The 19,372-nt window shown below is 42.5% G+C and overlaps 1 protein-coding gene across 1 annotated transcript in view; it reads left to right on the top strand.

The window, feature by feature from the left end:
* LOC143932951 (uncharacterized) overlaps window positions 1-890 on the top strand; it is a 71,532-nt gene extending 70,642 nt beyond the window's left edge. Inside the window, exon 15 of the mRNA XM_077455883.1 lies at window positions 631-890. Coding sequence (XP_077312009.1) covers window positions 631-874 — 244 coding nt within the window. The 3' untranslated portion in view covers window positions 875-890. The remainder of the gene's footprint in view (window positions 1-630) is intronic.
* Window positions 891-19,372: the final 18,482 nt, after the last annotated feature.

Here is a 19,372-nt window from a genome sequence, read left to right as displayed (position 1 = left end):
ACCCTAAATAAAGACATGTGTGTTCCAGTGCTTTTTTGGCGTATTTAGGTGTATTCCAGTGCGTTTTTGATGCATTTTACAGCGTTCCAGTACAGGAAAAATGCAACATGTTCTACTTTGTTTTCTTGTAACGCACTGGAAATGCAAGCACTGGTGTGAACTATGCCATTGAAAACCACATAACCTACTTTCCATGTGTATTTGATGCATTAAAAAAAAATTACTAGATTTTATGAACATTCATAAAGCAGTTATCTGAACCCATCAGCCTCATTGCTCTAAAGCAGGGGTCTCAACCTGGTGGCCCTCCGGCTGTTGTAAAACTACAAGTCCCATAATGCATTGCAAGGCTGACAGTTACAAGCATGACTCCCATAGGCAGAGGCATGATGGAACTTGTAGTTTCGCAACAGCTGGAGGGCCACCCATTTGAGACCCCTGCTCTAAAGGTACACACAATATCCAAGCCTATATAAAATGGAAAAAATATAAATATTTAGCCCCGATAGATATTTATTGCTGTATAGCCTTTTATTATTACATATATTTAGCTAATGCTATTCTGCAATCTCTGTTTGCTTAAAGTTGGTTATGTCTTGTATTAATATTAAAAATATTGCTTTCATTTAGTGAAATCACAAATCAAGAAAACAGTCATGATGGGATGACAATGGAGCAACTACATGGGGCGTTAGACCAACTGAACACTGAACTCATTGCAATCTTGGAGAAAGAAGTTGAATTACAGAAGATTCAAAAAAATTCAGAGGGACAATCTTTTTACGTAAAAGCACTATGTTTTGAAAAAGAGTGCTTGATTAAAAAAATTGAGAATTTAGAGAAACAAATTACTTATCTCAGCAACATAATGTAAAGATGTTTTAAATGAATATACATCCGTAAAATTATATTTTAAATGTAGAAGTTATATACAATTGTATATACTGTATATATATTTCACTTTTAATGCAGAATCCCTTTTCCTTTCTGCATTACTGATGAACTGATGCTGTAGCTCTGCCTGTTGTACCACTGTGTATAATAAACTTCAATATATGTGCTGCTTGATATGATGAGGTTTGCTTTCTCCCAACAAATATTTTTTCAATATTTTTCAAATAGGATTAGGATAGACACCAATCAGCCATACCTTTATGATCACCAATCTAATATTTAGTAGGTTCACCTTTTGCCACCAAAATAGCCCCACTCATCGAGGCATGGATGCCACCAGACCTCTGAAGGTATGGCACCAAGCCATTGGTAGTAGATCTTTTAGGTCTGTAAGTTGCGAAGTGGGGCTTCCATGGATCAGATTGATTTTAACAGCACATCCCATAGATGCTTGATTGGATTGAAATCTGGAGAATTTGGAGGGCAAGTCAACACCTTAAACTCTATGTTATGTACCTTAAACCCTCCTTGAACCATTTTTACAGTGTGGCATGGTGCATTATCCTGCTGAAAGAGGCCACGTCCATCAGGTAGTACTGTTTCCATAAGGAAGCGTCCTTGGTAACAATGCTTAGGTAGGTGGTACATGTGAAGTAACATCCAGATGAATGGCAGGACAAAAGGTTTCCCAGCAGAACATTGCTCAAAGCTTCACACTGTCTCTGCTGGCTTGCCTTCTTCCAGTACTGCATCTTGGTGCCATCTCTCCAGGTAAGTGACGTATACACACCTGGCCATCCACACGATGTACAAGAAAAAGTAAGTCACAGCCCCATACACAACAAACTGTTCAGCGCATTTTTTGTGCTTCCAATGCATTAACTTTAGGGAGAACGTGTTTCTAATGTTTATTGATTTCTAATATATCCCACAGACTTTCAGGTATCATTGTATTGGGATAATCAATGTTATTCACTTAAAGAGGTTGTAAACCTCTGAAAAAGCATAAAAAAAATCCAAACAAATCCTGCAAGACAAAGGCATAATGAGCTAGTATGCATCGCATACTAGCTCATTCTGAAATACTTACCTTAAAACGATGCCCCGGATCGGTGTAGACATCTTCCACTGGAGTTATGTCCGGGTTCCTGGCTCTGACACTGTGATTGGCCAGAGCCATGATGATGTCACTCCCGTGCATGCGCGCGGGAGCTACTGGTCATGGCACAGTCACTGAAGAAACAGCACCAGCAGCCCCGTTTCTTCAGTGTGCGTGTGCCGATGACGTCAGCAGGAGCACATATACTGAATATCTCCTAAACTGTGCAAGTTTAGGAGATATTCAAGGTAAAAGTTGTGTAACCGGGTTTACTATCACTTTAACCTGTCAGTGATAATAAAGTTACAGTATGGCTGATCGATCTACATTTTACTATTTCCATGTTTGTAGATTTAAATATTTCAGTTAATATAACTTCACTAACATATTTACTTAGTTACATTAAACGTTAAAATCATGTAAAAAGCTTTATTCATTAGATGGGATTTTTAAGTCCCCTAAATAGACCCTGCCAAGACCTTGCCTAACAACTGTGAAGTTTGTTCTAACCACCTTAAGATGTTAACAGGTGATGTGTGTCGGTACCACTTACAATAGCACAGACTATCTAGAGTAAAAAAAAACAGCAAACAGTATTGCTATTAACCTCCCTGGCGGTATTCCCGAGTCTGGCTCAGGGTGAGATTTCATTACCATAAGCGGTTTTCCCGATCCAGACCCGGGATCGTATTGCTGGATCCATGTAGGGGGTTACTTACCTTGTCCCCTGGATCCAGGGGTGTCTCCCCACTGCGATCAGCGAGTTGCCCTGTCTGGCTCGATCTGTGACAGCGCAGAGCTCCGTTCCCTGCGAGCGTTGCGATGCCCGGGGACAGAGTTCTGCGCCAAGTTCAAAAAGTAAAAAACACAGTATAGATACAGTATACTGTAATCTTACAGATTACAGTACTGTATCAAATAATTACACATCCCCTTTGTCCCTAGTGGTTTGTTCAGTGCCCTGCATGCAGTTTTATATTATAAATACTGTTCTTTATGCCAGGAAACTGGAGATTGTCCATAGCAACCAAAAAATGGCAGTTTACATTAAAAAAAAATTAAAAATTTAGTTATAGACCAGCTAGAAAACAGCGAAAATAAATTAGAATCACTTGCAGAATTGAGCGATAGTAATTTGTGGGGAAATTCGTCATCAAACACTAAAAGTAATGACAGCGCCAATTCTGCAACTCAGCACATTTCAGTGTTTTTGATTTGATTACATTATTGAATAATTTTTATTATAATGTTATTAATATTTGTTATATTATATTATATATATATATTTATATTATATTATAATTAATGATTTTGTATTTCAAATTTTATCATACCCGGGATGTTTATTAGGCTCTTGTTTGGATGGATTTAAGTGAATTATTTCTAATGCCGCGTACACACGGGCGGACTGCCTGGCCAACTTAGTCCGTCGAAACACATTTCAGCGGACAGTCCGCTCGTGTGTGGGCTTCAGCGGACTTTTTCAGCGTGCAGTCTGGCGGACTAAGTATTTCGGAATTTCCGTAATATTGTCCGTCAGACTTTGGTTTCAGCAGACAATCCGCTCGTGAGTAGGCTAGTTCGACGGACTAAGTATGGTGCATGCTCAGAAAGGATTTACACGGCGAAAGGTTGCATTGCTGTGTATTGGACTTCCTATTTCTAGTCCCGTCGTACGTGCTGTACACGTCATCGCGCAAGCTTTCGACGGACTGTTTTGCATCCGTGTGTGGTCAAGTCCGTTCATTCGAATGTAGGACGGACTGTCCGTCGGATTGTCTGACGGACTAAGTTGGCCAGACAGTCCGCCTGTGTGTACGCGGCTTAGGAATTACAGGCCTACAGGCTGACATGAAAATGATGAGGAACTTTTCAGATGTATCATATTCCTTTGTTAGTCTAGGCCAGTGATGGCGAACCTTGGCACCCCAGATGTTTTGGAACTACATTTCCCATGATGCTCTGGCACTCTGCAGTGTAGTTGAGCATCATGGGAAATGTAGTTCCAAAACATCTGGGGTGCCAAGGTTCGCCATCACTGGTCTAGGCTTAGATACTTTTACTGGCAAAATTGGTTGTTTACTATTTTTCTGTTCAAAAACCTTGGTTGATTTCAGGTTTGGGGAGAGGGAGAAGCTTGGTCTCTCATACTCTCCAAGAGGCGCTTGAAAATACAAAGTCTATTTTCAGAGCAGCGAGGCCGCAAAATGCAAAAACAAAGCCTGGCTGAGCCAGTGGGGTTGGTTTACTTAAAGTGTTACTAGAACAGGAGCCTGTCTTCACTATATCTGGTCTCCCACAGTACAAAGGACATGGAAATGTAATAATTTTAGTAAATATAAACTGCTAAATACCTTTTCTCATCAGCAGTTAGAGCAGTCTTGTGATTTTTATCAGTGTCTGGTTAAAGCTTGTAGGAGGAGTTTTCAGTCTCCCATGATTGTCCTATGAGGATGCAGGACCCCTGACCCTCTATCTGGATAGTGCTGATTGACCCTGTGCTGATCACATGCACTATCCCAAGAAAAAAAAAAAACCTCTAGCAATACACAAAACTGAGCATGTGCAGCTTGTCTCCTAGCCTCTGTATTATCTGGAAATGGATTAGGGACTCTGGGAGAAGGGGAGGAGCAGATAAGACAGGATCAAACAGCCTTTTTACACAATGCAGAGGATTAACCCCTTAGGTTCCACAGTGAGTATAACAAGCATGTTTTACTGCATATATACAGACTGATTTTACTGTTGTGGGTTTGGTAACACTTTGAGAAAAAAAGGCTGTTTACTTTGCAAGCAAATTTGTCCCAGAGCCTAGTGAATGAGCTGAATATTTCAAGTAATATCCAATGACAAACAAGTAAAATACAAAAACTGTGTTTTTCTTGCACATGATTGGATGATGATAGTCAGCAAAGCATTATCTCATTCAAGAAGCCCTGAGGCAAATTCCATTGCTAATCAATTTGCCTTTATTAACCTCCCTGGCGGTACGATTATTTCGGATTTTAGGTGCTAAAAGCGGTACCATTATTTTGCATGAAAATTTGGCGTTTTATATTGTAGTACTGCAATTCTTAGGAATAACTCACTTAAATCTGTCCAAACCAGAGTCTAGCAGACATCCCGGGTATAATAAAGTTTGAAAAATGAAATCATAAATTATAATATAATAAATAACTATAAATAATTGTACCAAATAATAATATAACAATGATAAAAAGTATTCAATAATGTAATCAAATCAAAAACACAGAAATTTGCTCAGTTGCAGAATTGTCACTGTCATTACTTTTCAGTATTTGATGACGGATCTCCCCACAAATCGCTATCGCTCAATTCTGCGAGTGATTCCAATTTATTATCGCTGTTTTCTAGCTGGTCTAAAACCATTTTTGATGTAAAAGGACAGTTTTGGTTGCTATGGACAATCTCCAGTTTCCAGGCATAAAGAACAGTTTTTATTATATAAAACTGCATGCAGGACACTGGGCAGACCACTAGGGACAACGGGGATGTGAAATATTTACATACAGCAATGTAATCTGTAAGATTACATTATACTGTATGTTTACTGTTGGTTTCACTTTTTGAATTTGGCGCCGATCTCCGTCCCCGTGCGTCGCAACGCTCGCAGGGCACGGAGATCGGCGATGTGATGCATCGAGCGAGACTCGTACAGCGGGGAGACAACGCTGGATCCGAGGGAGAAGGTAAGTAAACCTCCTCCTGGATCCAGCGATGCAGTCCCGAGTCTGGCTAGGGGATACCGCTTTTGGTATGAAAATTCAACCCCGAGCCAGACTCGGGAATACCGCCAGGGGGGTTAAATCAACCCCAGTGTGTCTATCTGGTTAGGCATGGGGTGGTGACAGGGTGTCTTTATTTATATAATTTATTGCAACTTGAAACTTTTATTTTTATTCTAGCTTTCATTCTCTATACCTGTCTACCTGGCTACTAATACCATTATTGTCTGAATGACCTCAAATCTAAGTCTAAGAAAATGTAGACCAATATGCTCATTTGTTATCCCGCGTACACACGGTCGGAGAATCCGTCGGAATGCGTCTTATCGGACCGTGTCGTCAGATAATCCGACTGTGTGTGGTATGCATCGGACTGATTCCATCCGAATCTCCGTCGGACCCAATTTTCCAACATGTTGGAAATATTTCCCGACCAACTGGGCCGGTCGGACGTAATCCGATCATGTGTAGAGAATTTTGAACGGACCAAGTGCCACGCCTGCTCAGATCAAATTCCTACATCAAAGCTATTGGCTACTAGCCTGAATCTAGTCCCATCGTAACGAAATTACGTCATCACGTTCTGAAAGATCGGATTTTTCGACAACTTAGTCCGACCGTGTGTATGCAACAGTTTCGGACACAATCCGTCAGACTAAATCTGACGGACAAAATCCGACGGATTTGGTTGTGGAAATCTCTGACCGTGTGTACAGGGGCTTAGAGTTTGCCAGTCTTCCCAAGTTTGTTGCACAATTGCAGCAAGCCCACATTGCATGACTCCAGATCAACATTCTTTGCAAACATTCTACAAGTCTGCTGCAAGTTCTGCTTCAGTATTGTTGTGAAATAGTCATCCCACCACAGGGGTCACTGTGGCTGAATTTTCATGCTGTAGACTTGCAGAGCTCTTACTGTAGCCTCACCACTGCAACTTTGCTCTTGCTAAATACTTGCCATGCAAATTTGCTACAAATTGGAAAAGTGTCAACTAGAACTTGTGCTTCAAGTGCTCTGCAAGTGTACAACCTGCCAGTGAAAATGTGCATCAAGTTAACAGACTTACAATTCAACACTGCCACAAATTTGTGGCAAGTTATCCTTGCTATCTGGCACATTGTCCACACTTCCAGGCACAAGGGAAACTTTGGATGTACAACAGTGGGAAAGCGTAGGTATGTGTGCTCTCATAGGAATTCCTTGCACAATCACAGAAATTAGCAAGCATGCTTGCCAGCGGGTGTGGCGCTCAGTGGCCTATACTGTATAAAATGCTCAGCAGAGAGAAGATGCTGAATGATCTTCGGCTTATCCTTTCTTATCTGAGACCTGGCCTGTTGTTCCTGTCTTCCTGTGTATGATCTGGCTTCCCCTCTGGACCTCAATACTGCCTTCTGCCTTACTTATTGTCTATCCAGCTATTACTGACCTCAGCTTGCCTCCTAAACCTTGGCTTTACATCCTGATTCTGCTGCCATGTTACTGACCTTGGCATGTTTACTGAATTTTCTCTTGCCACCTGATTCTGGAATCACCCTACTGGTCGATCTTGACTCGCTTACCAGACTCCGCTCCTGCCTGTTCCTGTAGCAAGCTGCTTCTGTGCCTGGTTCATAATCTAAAGCTTCCAGTTCTAATCACCTGGCTTCAGCACAGATCCAGACCAGTCTGCACGCTCCAGTACTTGTGCCATTCTGTGCCCTTACACACACATGATACTGTGAAAGTCTATGGCAGGCCGCAGCTGGATGGGGCTAAACACTGTATCCAGTGGTACTCATATTTAGGACCCTATGCGTTCAGGGACAAATGCAGAAAATGCCAGGTGAGACACACTGCAGTTAGTGTACAAGTAATGTACATGTACAGATTTCCTTAACATTTGCCCATTAATACAAGCCCAAAGCCAGGCTTGACCCAGGCCTTGTATATCATTAGAGAACCATTTTGTTGCTCCCTATCAGTTAACTTCTAATATGTACAGTTTTTTTACATGACTAGGACAGTCAGATAACTTACTACCCCAAACCACACATGCATGCAACCTTACCATTACTATTGAATAATAATTACTATTGAATAATGAATAAGGACACTGACACCTTATTGGATTTAAGTGGCCCATTCGGCCTTTTATTAACAAAACCAAAAAACTATACACATTATTTAAAGGGGTTGTAAAGCTTTGTTTTTTATTTTCTAAATAGGTTCCTTTAAGCTAGTACATTGTTGGTTCACTTACCTTTTCCTTCGATTTCCCTTCTAAATGTTTTTTTTCTTTGTCTGAATTTCTTACTTCCTGTTTCTCCTCCGTAAACTTCACACCATCATCCGAGTGGTGTTTAGTCAGCCAGGACAGCTTACTGAACAGCTTACTTAGGGGGACCAGGAAGTGAGAAATTCAGACAAAGAAACCAAAGAAAAAAAACATTTAGAAGGGAAATTGAAGGAAAAGGTAAGTGAACCAACAATGCATTAGCTTAAAGGAACCTATTTAGAAACTAAAAAACGAACCTTTACAACCACTTTAAATATTCCAGCTCCAATCCAAATACTTGGTTGCCGGTCCCTGACGACCCCATCTTCAACTTTTGAGTCTGTGATACCTTTTAGTTAGCATCTGTCCCCAGCCACCAAAATTGCCTCGAGGACTCACTCACTGACCACAGACCCCCACCAACTTATTACCCGGTAGTCTAGACTGAAACCAGACCAACCTGGAGCACTCTATACCTAAGATTGTCCCACCGTTTTCTTACATACCTCATGTTTTTATACTCATCATCAAGAACCCAACTGCAAGGACCCTCTTCAGCAGTCCACTCCAAAAAACGGGAAACACTTCCATTAGGGCGAGAGGGAGGGAGCGTTCCACCATGATTCTTTCCCAGTCTGATGACCTCTGCTCCACCCCTATCCTAAACTATACATACAACTCCTCCCCGTCTCATCCTGCCCTCCAATCCGGTAAGACAAGTTCTTTCTTTAAACACCCCCCTTTTCCTTAACCTATTCCTTTCTGTAAGCTACTCATACCCTGTCATGTATGTCCTGCACCTCCTTTTCAATTCAGCTGCATACATGTCTGTTCACTCATACGTTCATTGCTATGTAATATTTTCTACAAACATCTATTGTCTACTAAACAGAACTTGTTTCCCTGGGGCCACTTATCTTGATATAGTGAGAGGTTTTGGCACTGAGCGTGGAAAAAGTCTATGCCACCTGTCCATTTAATACTAAGCATTGAATGTACAGTATCGTAACCCTAATAGAAAATAGCTATTGTTGTATAGTGCCTTAGGATCTGATTCTTTTTTTATCAATGATAAAATGCTATGGAAAATTCAAGCATTTGTATATTAGGGAGTTCCATGTGACAAGTACATGGACTGATTATATTAGAGATGCCCTTATGTAAATAAAAAGCTTTAAGAAGGCTTCAATAACAAAGAAAATCATATTAATTTCTAACATCAGAAATTAAATTTTGACACCACTGAGAATGTTTTGTAATCATATTGCTCTAGATCATAAAAATCAAGCCGAAAGTAGATAGGAACTACTAGCTGAGGTTCAGGCAGATATAAAAGACACACATTAATGCAGCTCTGTATTCATTAAATGCAAGCTGTTTCAGAGCATGAATTTGAATTGATATCAGCCTGTAGGAGTCTCTGTACAGTAAACCTCATACTGGGAGAGGGAGAAGCAGCACAAATAATAAGCAGTTGTTCTGCAGCACAAAGAGCATACTAATAGGAGAGGAGAGCAGAGTTACAAGAGGATTAGCTCATTAGTGTGTTGCTTTTCCTTTCATTGTCTGTCCACAGGTGTGAGAGAGGAGGAAAACTGTAAGTATTACAAATGGTGGTCAGTCCATAAGGGGCGCAGGGGAGCAGCCCCCCTAATCTGTGTGCCGGGCCCTAATCTCCAGGCACATAGATTTCTATGAGATTTTTTTTATTTGAAGCAAATGATTACAGCATGAGGCTCTAATTGGCTTCCAAAAGGGCAAGCCCACCGACTTGTGACATTAGCGAATCAACATTTGCTATTGTCTTCCTGATTCTCCTCCCGGTCAATCAGGACAGGAAGCGGATCCTAAGACTGGCTTGGCTGGGAAGAGAAGCCGGGGAAGACGCTGCCCGTGACGTGGATGGGGTAAGTGCGCAGCTGGCGGGCTGGCGAGTGGGGGGGGGGTGGAGGGTTTGTTTGCTGCCCAGCCCAAAAAATGAAGCACCAGCCATCAATGAGTTTTACAGAACCCCAGCAGAAAAAAAACAGGTCTCCTCCACTTCCAGACAGGCTATGTGGTGTGGCAGAGCTGTGTAAATCTCAGAACTGGATGGACATAAATACAAATTCTTTGGCTGGTAAAACAGCTCCCATATATGTATTTCATATGCTTAAAGTTAGCTGAAGTAGTTTATAAATGTCTTGTAATTGCAATGGGGTTCACCTTTGCTCAAGGAATTAAGTTTGTCTCCTCTGCTTCCAAATACAAAGAATTGCCGCTCTAAGGCATTGACTTCTCCCAAAACAGCTGTCTCCACAATCCCACAGGGTGATGGCTCTGTTCGCAACAGGAACTGAAGTAGAAAAGATGTAGCTGGATAGCCGCACTACATAGCATCTAGGCTGGTAAACAGACTAACTGCACAGCCGCTTACTCCCTCCCTCTTATGCCGCGTACACACGATCAGACTATCCGGCGGACTTAGTCTGGCGGACAAACCGCCGTAAAGTCCGCCGGACTGTCTGAACGAGCGGACCTGCCCACACACGGGACTTTTCCGGCAGACGTAGTCCAGCAGACGTAGTCCGCCAGACTATTCGCTGTACTTTTGAAATGAACGGACTTGCCCACACACGGAGGAAAGTCCATTCATTTTGAGCGCGGCTCCAGGTAGCCGGGACTAGCGAAGGAAGTCAATGTCGCTGGCCCCCTCACCTGGTATGGACTTAAAGGGGAAGCCCTACGCTGTCATCTCTTTTTCTCTTCTTGAGATGTTGCCTCGTCGCTGTCTCTGGCCACAATGACAGGGACGTGGCATGCGGCGACTTATATAGGGACATAGCTGGATGATGTCCCCACCCCTTATTATGATGTCAATGTCCCTGTTATTGTGGCCAGAGACAGCAACGAGTCAACAGCTCAAGAAGAGAAGAAGAGAAGAAAAGACAGCGGCGAAGACAGCAGCAACAGCGGCGATAGAAGACTGGGCCACCGCTTGTAAAAGAGCTAGAAGAAGGCGCGGAGGCCCGGCAAGAAGAACCAAAGAGGGGGACAAGACCCCCGAAGTTAGAAGAAGAGGCAGCGACAAAGAAGAAAGCTGGGCTTCTCCGTTGGTAAAGGAGCTAGTAGAAGATAGCAGAGGAGTCCGGCGAAAAGACCCCCCAAGACGGAAGACGACCCCCGGAGCTGTGCAATAAATTATTTTTAACCCTTGTGTGTTGTGTTTTATTTACATTTTTTTTCACAGGTGAATGGGTAGGGGTACATTGTACCCCATACTCATTCACATAGGGTGGGGGGCCGGTATCCGGGGGCCCCCTTATTAAAGGTGGCTCCCGGATTCCGATAAGCCCCCCGCCCACAGACCCCAACAACCAATGGCCAGGGTTGTTGGGAAGAGACCCTTGTCCTCATCAACATGGGGACAAGGTGTTTTGGGGTAGGGGGCTGCGCAGCCCCCCTTCCCCAAAGCACCCCCCATCTTGAGGACACGCGGCCTGGTATGGCTCGAGGGGGGGCTCGCTCATCCCCACCCCCTTTCCTGACCGGCCAGGTAGCGTGCTCGGATAAGGATCACCATGTTCTGGCCTCTGGTCCTTGTCTGGTGATCCACAGTTATCTGTATGCTTCAACCAACAGTTGCCACTGCCTAATGCATCGGCCCTCATGCCACTCGATGTCCTCAAATCTCTTGTCACCACCAGGGGTGTTGGACAAGAGGTGCAAGAGAAACTACCTCTCCAACTCAACCACCACCAGGTACTGTACAAGACAAATTCTCCCACCCTCAATCCCTCTTCATAGCACAAATCCCCCCTCCTAGCACAAATCCTCTCACCCCCAAATTTCCCCTCCCAGCACTGCTTCTAGCACAAATTCTGTTCTCTCTCCCCTTCCAAATCCCCCCTTCTAGCACAACTCCCCTCATTCCCAGCACAATTGTTTACCCCCCCCCCCCCATTGTATCCCCAATAGAATTCCTCCCTCCCTTCCTGATACTTACAGACATGAGATGCCACAGCAGTTGGAACTCGCTGCAGAAGTAGTGACAGTAGCAGAGAGGAGGAGAGGGCTGGGAGAGGTGTGGGCTGTGCTCTCCTCCCACCCCTCCAGCTTCTCCCCCTCTCATAATAGTGCTTCCCCCTCCTGGCCTTGCTGAGAGGAAGCTCTGTGCATGTTCCCAGCATAGCGAACGGCCTGTCGCAAGCAGCTAGTCATCCATAGTTATGATCGGGAGCTGGTGCAGTCAATCATAGTAATCAAATACAGGTAATTAGAAAGTTGCCACCCCCCCTCATTTAAAGACCTAGTTAAAGGGATGCTGGGGCTGGGTGGGAAGGGGTTAATGGCATGTTGAGCTTTTTTAATCTAATTATGGTAGCGGATAACAATAATAATTGCCAGAAGCATCATATCTGTGTAATTGTAATCCATAGATGTCATTGTCCCTTCTCCCAGTTAACTGAGAACAATCTTTCCAAGTGCCTTCAGGGAGAGTCATCCATATCAACATAATAAGTTCCCAGACACAAACTGTATTTGATATTGCTTGTCTCTGTTGCTGCACAATGGCAGTAATGTGTCTGGCATGTGACAGGAAGACGTAGGTAAATGGCTCCATATAGTTGCATTAAAACAATTGTAAGAAGGCCAAAACAATGGCATAAAATTATCCTAAGTGAAGAGCATCCTTTATAAAATTGGATGAAGTTTTATTGAACACTTTTGCAAAAAAACAGAACACAAATGATGATGGAAAATCCAGGCTGAAAGCAGTATTAAACCAAAAAGTGTTATTATATTGCAGCTTACAATTTCTTAGATGTGGTGGCTGCATTCATTTCCTTTTTTAGGCTTTCTTTCTTCTTTTTTCATCTGGTCATCCAAGTCTGTTGTTTTTCAACAGAAAAGCTCTCTTGCAGTTACAGGGACGAGACAGACCATTTAACACTGACAGAGTGTTTAAAATTATCAGCTTTTATTTACTCATGTATAACCTATATCCTAAAATGAAGAAAAACTGTTTGTTTTCTGTAGCTGATTATAAAGTACTAGGTGGAGTTCAGCTTCAATTAAAATGGTTGCAAACCCTTATAATCCACTTTTTAATACAGGTAAACCTATAATAAGGCGTAAGCCCCATACACACTATCAGATTTTCTGCAGATTTTTTTCCTTCAGATTTACCAAAACCATATAATATGAGGTCAAATCTTAGGAGTTTCAATTTGTATGCAATCAGGCCGGCCCTTGCACTATGTGGTTTTGGTAAATCTGAAGACAAAAATCAGCAGAAAATCTGATAGTGTGTATGGGGCTTTGCCTGTAGCTACCGTGGATATCTCCCAAACCTGCACGGTTTAGGAGATATCCCCTGTATCAGCATGTGCCGACATCATCGGCACATGTGCACTGAAGCAATGGCTTGTTCGTGCCGTTGCTTCGGCTGACCTGCCATTACCAGTGTCTCCCTCGTGCATGCCAATCACATTTCCGGAGCCCACGATACCCAAAAATAACTCCAGTAGCAATCCGGCCAGAGTAGTGTACAGGGACCGCTGCGGTGGCTTCAATATAAGGTGAGTATGCATACTAGCTCATTGTGCATTTGTCTTGAATTTTTTTTTTGTACGTTTACAACCACTTTAACAATGCTGCTGTCCAAATCTGCTCCCCCGTGAGCCTTCCTCCAGAATGGCGTCTAAATAATAGTGTTTTACTGCCCAGATCACCAGGTGAAAACAGAGGGAAAAAAATAAATAAAAGAAAATGAATTCAGCCACGACATCTAATGATTGGTTTGCTGTAATATAATAAGTTTTGGGTTCGGGTTTAATACGACTTGAAGTCACAAGGAAAGAGGCCCATAACCAATAAAGGTGTGGTGCCAGTAAGACTTGTTGACATCTTAGGTGTTGCCTCTCTGAAAGTGATGGAAAGGATACACATGGATTAGTGTAAAGGCGCACTCAGTATAAAGGTTTGTCACACTTGCAGTTATATTTATGAAGTTTATTCAAGTTATTAGTTCACAAGTGATAAGTAAAACTAACGTCGGGAAATGCCTCTCACTTCATCAGAGCTAGTTTACAGGGAAACTGATAAGAATCTCAAGATTGCAGTGTACCATATTAAATACCTGAGACTGTGGTTACTGCTGTATTATCCTTCTGCGGTGTGGATAGGGTTAAACTGAATATTCATTATTGCAGAAGTGCAGCAGCCATGGTTAAGGAGACCACTTTACAATGCCCAGCTATGGAGTGTCAGCAATCTTGGCTGGGTCTGATTCAAACCTGAAGGTAAGGAAGGAGAAGGGGTCTGCAAGGGATCTGCAAGCTGAGAGGAAAAGCAGAGGATGGTTTTGAAGCAAGCAGGTGTGTGGGGAAATTACTGAGCTGCTGCTGACTGAACAGAACCCTGTCAAAGCTGCCTACAGTCAGGAGGGACACCTCAGAGAAGATTGCTTATAGACCAGTATGAGGTGTGAATTGGATTGGGTATTGGGACACCTGCCTTTACACGCACATGAACTTTAATGGCATCCCAGTCTTAGCCTGTAAGGTTCAATATTGTTTTGGCCCACCCTTTGCAGCTATAAGAGCTTCAACTTTTCTGGGAAGGCCGTCCAAAAGTTTTAGGAATGTGTCTATGGGAATGTTTGACCATTCTTCCAGAAGTGCATTTGTGAGGTGTTGGACGAGAAGGCCTGGCTCGCAGTCTCTGCTCTAATTCATCCCAAGGATGTTCTATCGGGTTTTGATCAGGACTCTTCAGGCCAGTCAAGTTCCTCCACCCCAAACTCGCTCATCAATTTATGGTCTTGTACTTGTGTTTGCAAATTGCATTGAGCAACGATTGGATGTTTCTCTATCTGTTTGTCTAGATCCATACACATAACTTTTCTGACATATATGCTCACCCCTGCCTTCCCTTTGGAATGACACACACATGCTACCTATGTTAGGTATGTTGTTACATGGCTTAGGGCTGCTGTCATAGCAGGGGAATGTGATATATGGCTGGGCAAGATGATCTTACAGACATTTCATATTCCTCCTTTTTGTGTGTATATATATATATATATATATATATATATATATATATATATATATATATATATACATATATATATATATATACATATATATATATATATATACATATATATATATATATATATATACAGTTAATACTTTATACACCAGAGGTAAGCAACCTTGGAGAGGTGGAGATCTACCTGAACCACATAAAATAGATAGAAGATCATCAGGGGTTCGGTGCTCTGTTTTAATAGAGAAATTGACTATCAAAAGCCTAAAATCTCTTAAATCATCCTGACACCATAACAACCATGGTGACGTAATGATTGAAGCGCCAATACCAGCCATTTTCCATATAAATTGCCCCAAAAAAAACATATTTTATAGCAGTGCCCCTCCCGAGACTGGACTCTGGATCCGCCCCTGGTCCATCGTTGGTGTCAATGGGAGGAATAGTGCCCCATTGTTGGTGTTAGTGGCAGGAAGCCCTACTGTTGCTGACAGTGGGGGGAATAATGCCCCAAGGGACAGACAGAAGCAAGAAAAGGGCCACATCCAACACCCAGGCTGCAGTTTTGCGACCACTGCTGTAGAATATCTGTCTGTAATTTCAACTCTCCACGTATACAGTGTTCCACAGATTCTCATTCTTACATTCATTGTTACAAAGTGTTTTCCACAAAAACGTGTTGTCTACAAAACAATAGATGTTTCCTTGAGGCAACAGGTCTTGTTATAGCAGGAGACTTTGGCACTTAAGTTGAGAAGTTGAAGCCACCTGCTCGTATACTATAGATTGAATTCATCATGCCCCTAACAGAAAATAAAAATAGCCATTGTTTTATGTAGCCTGAGGCTCAATCTCACTTACCATTGAGAGAATGCTGGGCATAAGTTCAAGTCTATTCATAAGAGATCCCATGTGAGCAGTGTACAAAGTGGTTATTTGAGCAGTGCAGTTGTGATACTTATTGGCCTGAAGAATTTTATATGATCACGAAAGCCGTGAAAAGTGCTTTTTACTGGGTATTCAATAACAGCCAAAAAAACAAGATATTCAGATCTGCTACCGTCTAGCAGATCTGTGACAATGGTTTGTGATGAAAGCGATAGTACCCCAGCAGGACTGAATTTATATTTTCCCAAGTAAGCTTTTGTGACCCACTTAGAAGTATACTCTACCAAAGTAGTGTATCTCTTATGAATTCTAATAAGTAAGATGCTGAGTACATTTTGTAAATGTACTTACAGCTGTACTTTGAGGAACATAACCACCTCTCAGAAAATACCAAATGTTTGCTACTTTTACAATATACTTATAAGTCTTTTCTATGCTGTTGATGGGTCTTATTTGATGCAAATCAGCTAGGTTCTGATAATCCTTTAATCTTTGGGGTACCCAGTGCCTATTGCCAGGTGTAACCCAAGGCCGATTCTGTAAGCCCTATTCTTCATCTTGAATTAGTCTGTCTAGCAGTGGCGGGACAAGGTCACCCAGTGCCCAGGGCAAAATGTCAAACTGCATCCCCCTTTCCCTTAGGGTTAGGGTCAGGGTGCCCCCTACCCCTGCAATAAACCCTTGCGCCAGGGGCATCCGTCCCTCCTGCCCACCCCTTGTCCCGGCCCTGCTGTCTAGCACTAAAAATCTAGTCACCTCCTCTCTACTATCAAAGTTGACTTTGGTAGAGTCAGCCTTTTGTTGCTTTTTCTAGAAGCCCCAGACCTATTTCAGGGTCATTTGGATTCACACCACAAGCAGCCTTGGTAGTTCACTCAGGGCAGCTATTAGAAAATATGGGGCCCTGTACAACCTACCTGACAGCCTCCACCCAAAGAAAAAAAAAATCTAATTAAAATTTTCACTAAAAAAGACAACAAAATCATTAGCAGACACAAAACACTATATAACATACAAAATTCCTGTTAAACATTACAGATACAATTGTATTGAGTTAATAAATAACACACTGCCTGTGGATGAGGTCCTAAGGCTCATTTGTGTGGGTGCTGTGACCTGTAGAGTGTGACTAAACAGTTTGTTTATGTGGTTGAAGCTGTGTGCAGTCAGCCTTATGCTATGAGGATACTGTTGACTCTATGAACACAGCCGCGGGTCCTAATTTGACAGGCCTCTGGGTGCAGGTGTATGGCCCTGAATACTGAATACTGTGTATTCATGCCCACTCACCCACATCTGCACACCTGTCAAATTAGGACCTGTGGTTATGTTTGTACAGCCGCCACATCCTCATAGAGTAACAGGCAACTCCAGCTGTAAATTCATACCATTAATTCACATGGCCAGAGTCCTTGGGACCTCTCGTTCATATGTGAGGTTGGGAGGACAATAAAACCACAGTAATGTGTTTTTCTGACCCCCCCCCCCCCCCCAACTGCTACCCCTTTAGCTGAAGGGGCAGGATCTGGGGCAGCACCTGGCTATTGCAGGAATTATAGCCCCTGTGAATGGCACTGCTCTGCAAGAGCCCCGCAACTGCATGCAATAAACACAGTTGTGGAATGCTAAAGGAGGTTTGAAGAGGTTAAAGCAGGCAGTGAGGAGGTGATAAAGTGCTTTGAAAAAGTATTCACACCCCTTGAAATTTTCCACATTTTGTCATGTTACAACCAAAAACATAAATGTATTTTATTGGGATTTTATGTGATAGACCAACACAAAGTGGCACATAAATGTGAAGTTGAAGGAAAATGATAAATGGTTTTCAAAGTTTTTTACAAATAAATATGTGAAAAGTTTGTATTCTGCCCCCCTGAGTCAATACTTTGTAGAACCAACTTTGGCTGCAATTACAACTGCAAGTCTTTTTGGGGATGTCTCTATCAACTTTGCACATCTAGAGAGTGAATTTCTTGTCTATTCTTCTTTGCAAAATAGCTCAAGCTCTGTCAGATTGGATGGAGAGCTTCTGTGAACAGCAATTTTCAAGTCTTGCCACAGATTCTCAATTGAATTTAGGTCTGGACTTTGACTTGGACATTCTGACACATGAATATGCTTTGATCTAAACAATTCCATTGTAGCTCTGGCTGTATGTTTAGGGTCGTTGTCCTGCTGGAAGGTGAACCTCCGCCGCAATCTCAAGTCTTTTGCAGACTCTAACAGGTTTTCTTGTAAGATTGCCCTGTATTTGGCTCCATCCATCTTCCCATCAACTATGACCAGCTTCTCTGTCCCTGCTGTCTTGGTCTATCACATAAAATCCCAATAAAATACATTTGTCTTTGGTTGTAACATGACAAAATCTGGAAAATTTCAGGAGGTATGAATACTTTTTCAAGGCAATGTATAGCATCCCCTTGCTGCCTATCAAATACTCTCTGAAGAGCGATCAGAATGCCAATTGCTGTTGAGAGATCAAAGCACTGGTGAACAAACCCTTTTTTTTTTTAATTTTTTTACATTTTCCTTCTTTTTTTTTTTCGGGGGGACTTGGGTGAAATATCAGGGGTCTAAATATCAGACCACTTTTGAAACCCAGAAAGAGACTGAAGTCAAAGATGCTTCAGTCTCTTTCTCTGTAGGCTCAGCTGTGCTGCACAGTGAATGACCAGAAAGTGCTCTGTGCAAACTGGCTTCCTGTTCATTTATATTGCTCACTGTTTTCATTCAGGAAAAGCAGTGCAGTGTGTTCTGAATGGAGCATGGCCAGCACTTGAATAGATCGCTGTTTAGTGCTGCCAGAGAAAGGCAGGGAGAGGAGAAGAACCAGCAGTGCTGCTGGAAGAGCGCTAAGAAGAGCACAAAAGCCGTACATTCGTCCCTCCCACTTTTGCACTGATGGGGGCGGGCTCGGTACAGATGGGCTGGCTATACTACTGTATCAGCGGCCCTGAGCTCACTACCTTTAACATTTACCTTGGGTAAATTGATGCCATTAAGCCCCCCACCACAGTCAAAACCTACCCACAAATTTGTCCAGCCCTCTACCATCACACAAAACAATCTTTCAGATAACTTTGTATTTCTAACTCTCTCCAGCCTATTTTTTCATTTTAGCACTACTAAAATGCATGCATAATCCAACTAAGAGGAGTCTAGGGGAGAGGGGTCCAGTGAATAGAATCCATTTGAGCTTTTTATTTTCCTATATACTTCCAACCCCAGGTCTCCATGTCCCAACTCCATTCTAGTCCATCTCAGAGTTCTGGGAGTGCCCGTTCACTTTTACAGCTTTCATCACCTTCAGCTGTCTTCCACTGTATAAAACATTGAACAGAGAAAGGGAAGCTATTGTAATGGCAACAATAGGTTTCATAAAGATAATCATTAATAAATGAATGTACCTTCATTTTAATATGTATAAGCCCTGGGTAATGGGCAATATGGCTG

The sequence above is a fragment of the Lithobates pipiens genome, unplaced genomic scaffold, assembly GCF_037356315.1.
Source record: "Lithobates pipiens isolate NorthernLeopardFrog02 unplaced genomic scaffold, aLitPip1_a1.2 Scaffold_27, whole genome shotgun sequence".
Taxonomy (NCBI): domain Eukaryota; kingdom Metazoa; phylum Chordata; class Amphibia; order Anura; family Ranidae; genus Lithobates; species Lithobates pipiens.
The sequence above is the reverse complement of the archived record's forward strand: the minus strand, read 5'-3'. Positions and strand labels throughout refer to the sequence as shown.